Here is a 6,603-nt window from a genome sequence, read left to right as displayed (position 1 = left end):
AGGGGGGACGCGAAGGAGTTCCAGCCCGGCTGGCACTGTGGACCCGGTGCTCAGACAGGGCTGCTGCAAAATCCCCCCCTCCGGGGACGATGTGCACTCAGAGCATCCCCTGCCCCGTGGCTTTGCCTCTTGGCTTTCCCCGGCGGGCGCAGGGTTGGGGGCATGGCGGCGGGAGGCGGCGCGGGGCCGGGAGGCGGCGCTGAGCCCTCGCGCGGCTTCCCGCAGACCCCACGTGGCTCTCCACCAACCTGGGCATCCTGACGTGCATCGAGTGCTCCGGCATCCACCGCGAGCTGGGCGTGCATTACTCCCGCATCCAGTCCCTCACCCTGGACGTCCTCAGCACCTCCGAGCTGCTGGTAAGCGGCTCCCCGAGCCCGGGGGGGGTCTCGCGGCCGTGGGGAATCGCCCTCTGCTCTTGGGGTCACTGCTCTGCTCTTGGGGTCTCTGTGGCTGCAAAACCTCCCGGGATGCAGGTTTCAACCCTCTTCCCTCGGCTCTGCCCCAGGGCTTGGATCCCTTCGGTGCTCAATCTTTCCCCAGCGTCTTGCCTCGGTTTCCCTCCTGCCGTAGCAGCCTGCGGAGTAGGAATGCAGGCGGGAGCTCTGGGAAGCGATTTGCTAAAGGGGGGGATGTCGGTACCCCTGTTACCATGAACTTCCCCCGCTATGGAAGCGGCTCCTCCCTGGGGAGGGTGATATCCTTCTGGGAAGGCGCCAGTGACTGCGGGCTGGTGCAGGGAAAGCCGCCCGCGAACGGATGCGCCCTCTGCTTTTCCTCGCCCTCGGGGCCGCGAGACGAGGAATCGCGGATGGCCGTGCCAGGTCCCACCCAGCCGGGCCGCGTCCCGGGCTCGGCAGCTCCTCTCCGCTTACCGGCCCCTTTCTCACCCCAGCTGGCCGTCAGCATCGGAAACAGCCGCTTCAACGAGATCATGGAGGCCACGCTGCCCGCGCACGACAGCCCCAAGCCGTCGGCCGGCAGCGACATGTGAGTTGGCCGCGGGGGGCCCGGAGGTGGGAGAAGGGCGGCTTCTCGCGTGGTTTTGCACTTGGAGCCTAAATAACCCTCCCGACAGCCGCCGCCGCCGCCGCCGCCTCCTCCTCCTCCTCCTCCTCCTCCTCCTCGTGTGCTGGGCTGCAGGAGGAGGTGATGAGCGGTGCCTCTTCTCGTCCCCGTGCCGCTTCCCATTGACTCTGAATAGCCCAGCGAGGGGACGTGGGGGGGATCCTGGCTCTTGGTGGGGAGCTGCACCTTTTCCGGCGGTTTCCGTCTGATCCCGAGTCTCGGGGAGGAGTCGGAGCAGGCGATAGCCCCCGTTATCATGGGGGGGGGGAAAAGGCTGGCTGGGCCCCGGCACCCCCCGCTTTGCTCTGCCCCCCGGGTGAGCCGACGCCGTCGCCCCGCTTCCCGCAGGAGCGCCCGGAAGGAGTACATCGTGGCCAAGTACATGGAGCGGCGATACGTGCAGAAAGGCGGCCGGGACGATCCGCACCGCCTCTGGGAAGCCATTCGCGCCCGGGACCTGCTGGCCCTGCTCCAAGCCTTTGCGGAAGGGCACGATTTGGCCAAGCCCCTGGCCAGCCCCGAGGGCCAGGTGAGCCCTGCGCGGGCTGGGGGCGTCCTGCCTGCTCCTGCCGGCAAAATAGGTCGATTTTGCCCCACCCCCACCCCCCGGCGCACGGGGCTTTCCCAGCCTCTAGGCGGAAAATCTCCCCTTCTTTGCTTGGGGTGGTGAGTGTCCTCGGGGCTGAGCCGCGGCTCTCGTCTCGCGGCAGGAGCAGGGCGAGCTGGCGCTGCACATGGCCGTGCGCTACGTGGACCGGGCTTCCCTCCCGCTGGTGGACTTCATCATCCAGAACGGGTGCGTGGGAGCGGGGCGGCGCGGGGTGGGGTGGGGGGACACCCCCGGCTCTGCCCACCAGGTGCTCTCCGACTGCTCCTGGCCTCGAATTATTTTTTCCTCCCGGCGGCTCCGCGCAGGGGGACCCTGGACCGAGTGACCCAGGATGGAAACACGGCTTTGCACTACGGCGCACTCTACAACCAGCCCAACTGCCTCAAGCTGCTGCTGAAAGGCAAAGCTGCCTTCACCGCGGGTACGGGCGCCGCGGGGTGGCTGCAGCGCTCGGGAGACGGGCTTTGGGCCCGGGGGGGGAATCTCCCATGGGAGGAAGGGGGCCAGATCTCCGAGGCTGGTAACCCAAATCCATCCCTCCCTCGCGCAGTGAACGCCGCGGGCGAGACGGCCTTGGACGTGGCGAGGAGGCTCAAACACGCCGAGTGCGAAGAGCTGGTAGGTGGCCCAGGGGACCCGCTCCAGGCCGGGAGCTGGGGCCGAAGCGCTGGCGAGGGGGGCGCTGGGGAAGGAAGGGGCTGGCGCCGGCGGGTGGGAGCACCCGGCACGTGCCGCTGAGCCCCCGCCGGCCCGGCCCGCGCCGCAGCTGGAGCAGGCGCAGGTGGGGAAGCTCTCCCTGCAGGTGCACGTGGACTACGACTGGGAGCCCCCCCAGGAATACACCTACGACAGCGAGGACGAGCTGGAGGAAAAGGTACCGCGGGGCCCAGGGATGCGCAGGAGGCTGGAGGGAAGCAGAGGGGGAGCGCGGACACCCTGGCGGGTGCCGGCAGCGGGGGCAGCGCTGGAGCCGGGTGTCTGCCCCCCCCCCCCCAGGTGAGCCCCCTGCAGCGCTCCTTCAAAAGCCCGTCGCCCCTGGCCGCGAGCCCCCCGGCCGCCTGCCCCCAGAACCGCTGGAGCTGCATGGGCATGGACATCACCAACAAGACCTACGAGAGCATCCTGGTGCCGTCGCGGCCCGCGCCCCGGCGCTCGCACAGCGAGGAGATCCCCCCGCCGCTGCCCCTCAAGAACCCCGCGCGGGGCGGCCCCCGGCCCAAAGCCGGCCACAGCCCCACGGGTGAGTTGGGTCCCGGCTCGGGGAGGGGGCGTTCGCCCGGCACAGGGTGCTCCAGACCCCCTTGGCTCTGGGGATTTGGGGTTGGAGGGATGCAGGGAGGAGCAGAGATGCTCCGGAGCTGGAGGATGGTTTTTGCTCCTGCATCGCCCTAATGCAAACTGGCATTTTTTTGACCACCGTCCCCCTCGCCTCTTCCCACCCGTCTCCACGCTCTCCCTTCCCCAGAGCGCCCCGAGCTTCCCCGGCAAGCCTCGGAGCCGCAGTTCCCCGGCCCGGCGGAGGCCCCGGCGCCCCGCAGCCTCTCCTCCTCCAGCGCCCCGGGCACCCTGGACAGCACGGCCAGCCACCCGGCCGCCACGTCCCGCAGCCCCACGGAGACCCGGAGGACAGTGTACTGGGAGACCCGCTCGGAGACGGAGAGCAGTGCCGCGCGGAGGGCGCCGGAGCTCAGCCAGGCTCCTGGGCAGCCGCCGGCCGGCTCGGCCCCCGACGGGGTGCAAATGACCCCCGTCAAGTTCAGGTGAGGACCCGGAGCCCAGCCAGGTGCTGGGGGGATGCACCGGGCGGGGGGGGGGTGGTTGCATGGTGGTGGCTCCCTATGCACGGGGTTGGCAATTCGGCTTTGAACCCTGCCGGCTCCCCACAGGGCACGAGGAACCCCAGATCGTCCCCGGCGGTCACGGAGCAAAGGGGTCCCCAACCTGGAGTCCCGATGGTGGCCCTGGGGTGCGGGAGTGGGCAAGGCGCAGCCTTGAGGGTGCTGGGTTGTCCCTGGAGACTAGGATCATTTGGGGGGATACACCAGGATTGGGACCCCCGGAAAGTTATCGAATTTAATTTTTCCTCCCTTTTTGGAAATTCCGTATGGATTGGCTAATTTGAGGGAGGACAGGGCTGGTGGGGGCTAGGAAAGGGGACAGCCTGGGGCAGCCCATGGGGGGACCTTCTTCATCGACGACTTCTGGGTGCTGCGGTTGGGAGCGAGGGCCTGGTCCCTTGGGTCCCATCAGGGTCCCCGACCGCGCGGAGCAGGACGGGTGGTTTTACCGGGGTTTTTATGCCGTCTCTGCTGGTCCCCGGCAGCTCGGAGAGCACCCGCTCGTACCGGCGCATCAGCGGCATGGTGGGCAAATCCGGCTCGGCCGTCTCCCCCCAGAGCCCCGGCTGCCCCGAGGACCCCGCTCCGAGCAAGGCGCCCCCCGTGCCCATGCCCAGGCGGTTCGCTCCAGTAGGTGTCACGACTTGGGGGGGCCTCAGAGGGGCTGCGAGGTGGCTGGGGTGAGCAGAGGACCCTCCACCTCCCCAAGCGTCCGGGCAGCCTTTGTCCCTGGATGGAGGTGTCGGGGGGTGTCACATCCCTGCCGGCCATGGGAGGGTGGGATGGGGTGGCCACGGCGGCGCGTCCCTCACCCTCCTCGCTGATCCCTGTGCTCGGGCAGGCCAAGGGGCGGCAGAAGCGGGTGAAGGCGGTGGCTGACTGCAAGGGGGACAAGGCGCGGGAGCTGACCTTCTCCAAGGGCGAGGTGATCGTGGTGACGCGGGAGGAGGACGAGCAGAGCTGGGTGAGCATGCCCCCCAATTCCTCCCCTGTCCTCCCCCCCGGCTCCTCCATGACGGGACCCCCGCCTCCCCCTGACACCCCTCTCCCCATCCCCAGGTCGGCTTCATCGAGGGCGACGGCTCCCGCACCGGTGTCTTTCCAGCCAGCTTCGTCCACCTCCTGCAAGACTGACTGGGCTGCTTGTTGCCCGTTTCCCCCTGTCCCCGTCCCCTCGGTGCGAGCTCGGAGCCGGCGAGGGGTCGGGGCGGACCTGCCCCCGGAGAGCTCGGCAGAGCCGGGGCACGAGGGACAGGCGCCCTCATCCGTCCCCCGTCCTGTCTTCCACGCGGTGGAGACTGGAAGCTGGAGCCGGACGCTCTCCGTCTCCTCTCGGCCGTCAGCCATTTCCACCCGACCTCGGGATCCTGCTGCCCAGCCCGAGACCTTGGGGCTGCCCGACCCAGCTGGGTGCTGCCCTCGGACAGGGCTCGGAAAGATCCTCCATGGATGGCGGCCCTGGAGGGCTGAAGAGCTGCCGCTCGCTCTGCACTTAGCACAGAGAATGGACACGCTCGCTACACATGTGGGATAAGGAGGTTTCAGTGCTGGCCAGGGAGCCCTCTGTTTTCCCAGCTCCAGCTGCTCCCCCAGAGCCCTGGGAGGAGAGAGGGGCTGGGGGATGAGTCTCCCTGGTTTTGCAGACATTGAAGGTTTCAGGTGCGGTGAGGTCTCTGCACCACCCCGTGAGGAGGGGGCTAGCTGCAAACACCCTGCACCCCCCGAAACCCCATCCCACAGGGTGGTGAGCGGCAGCAGGGCCCAGGGCAAGGTTTGCTCTAGGAAAACCGGGAGCGGGGCCAGGCTGAAGGGTCTGGGCCCGTGTTGCACCTGGGGTTACGGTTTGCAACCCGCTCCCGAATTTGCCCCCTGCCCCAGCCATCGCCTCCTCATCCTTTAATCACTTCTTGCTCCCTGGCCTTCCCCTTGGGATGGCTAGGGACTAGGAAAGGGTTTTTATTAATTTTATTTGGGGGGGGGGTTGCTTAAACCCCCCCCCCCAAAACTCCTAATGCAGTGTCGCTCAATGGTTTGGGGCAAGGCGGTTTGGCCCAGCTTCGAACCAAGCGAGCGCCACGGGCATTGGGGGGGTCACTGCTGGGCCACCCCTGGGCCTGCGTCCCTCGAGCAGGGGCCGATGCTGGATCACTGCCCCCGGCCCAGAGGCGCGGTGAGATTCGGGGCCTGGCGCAGGGGCGGACCCCCAGCCCCGTGCGTGGGCAGAACCCGCTTGGGGGTCTCCCCAGGGCCTTTTTTGGGACCAATCTTCCCCTGTGCCGGTGGCCCCCGGCAGCCGCCTGCCCTTGCGCCACGCTGTGATTTATCCTCCTCCGTGTCCCGTTTGCGTGTCAAACGGCTCATCTCAAAAAAAGGTCTTTTTCTTCTTTTTTTTTTTTAAAAAAAAACTATTTCTTCTCTCTGATTTCTAATAAAGCCATCGGTTTTGTAAGAGCCTGGGCCCTTTCCCGCGGTCCCTGTCCCCTGCCAGGCCGCCGGAGGCTGGCGGGTGCCAGGGTCCCTCCGTGCCCATGGGGCCCACGGCGTCGGCTGCAGGAGCAAAAGGCTGTCTGGGGCTGGTTTGGGGCTGCCGTTGCAGCGCCGGCCGGCGCGTCGCAATAAGCCGCGGCTGGCAGCACCTTCGCCTTATCTTCGCCTGCAGCCGCTCGCCTCTGGGGCTGGTTATCCCGCCTGGGAGCGGGCGACGCGGCCGGGGGCTGCCCGCCAGCACCCGCTTTCCTCGGTGGCCCCAGGGTCACCTCCAGCTCGGCACCGTGCCGTCGGCATCCTCCGTGCGTGCCGGGATGGGGGCCGGGGCTGGCTAAGAGGGGGTCCAGCCGCAGCCCGCTCCCAGGGAGCTGCAAACCCCTCTGCGCGGAGCAGCGGGACGGGGCCAGGCGTAAACTCAGCCGCTGGCGGCCCCGGTGCGTCCCGCCGCCCGCCTCCCCCCGGCTCCCTGCAATCTTTGTCCTGCTCGGCGCCCTCGGCTATATTTAGCCCTCCCCCGTGCTATTTCGCCCGCCTGGCAGGAGTTTATAACTGGCCGGGCCAGCCCCACCTCCTTTCTGCTTTCTCCGACTCGCTTTCCTT

General features: G+C 68.1%; 1 protein-coding gene across 1 annotated transcript in view; it reads left to right on the top strand.

The window, feature by feature from the left end:
• The window catches only part of ASAP3 (ArfGAP with SH3 domain, ankyrin repeat and PH domain 3), a 21,375-nt gene extending 16,725 nt beyond the window's left edge, over window positions 1-4,650 (top strand). The window contains 12 exon segments of the mRNA XM_026076337.1: window positions 151-359; window positions 896-990; window positions 1,417-1,597; window positions 1,779-1,864; window positions 1,984-2,099; window positions 2,229-2,296; window positions 2,445-2,552; window positions 2,675-2,918; window positions 3,144-3,438; window positions 4,002-4,146; window positions 4,358-4,480; window positions 4,576-4,650. Of these exon segments, the coding sequence (XP_025932122.1) occupies window positions 151-359; window positions 896-990; window positions 1,417-1,597; window positions 1,779-1,864; window positions 1,984-2,099; window positions 2,229-2,296; window positions 2,445-2,552; window positions 2,675-2,918; window positions 3,144-3,438; window positions 4,002-4,146; window positions 4,358-4,480; window positions 4,576-4,650 (1,745 nt within the window).
• Window positions 4,651-6,603: the final 1,953 nt, after the last annotated feature.

Source organism: Apteryx rowi, unplaced genomic scaffold, assembly GCF_003343035.1.
Source record: "Apteryx rowi isolate R43461 unplaced genomic scaffold, aptRow1 scaffold_43, whole genome shotgun sequence".
Taxonomy (NCBI): Eukaryota; Metazoa; Chordata; class Aves; order Apterygiformes; family Apterygidae; genus Apteryx; species Apteryx rowi.
This window is presented reverse-complemented; position numbering and strand designations above follow the sequence as displayed.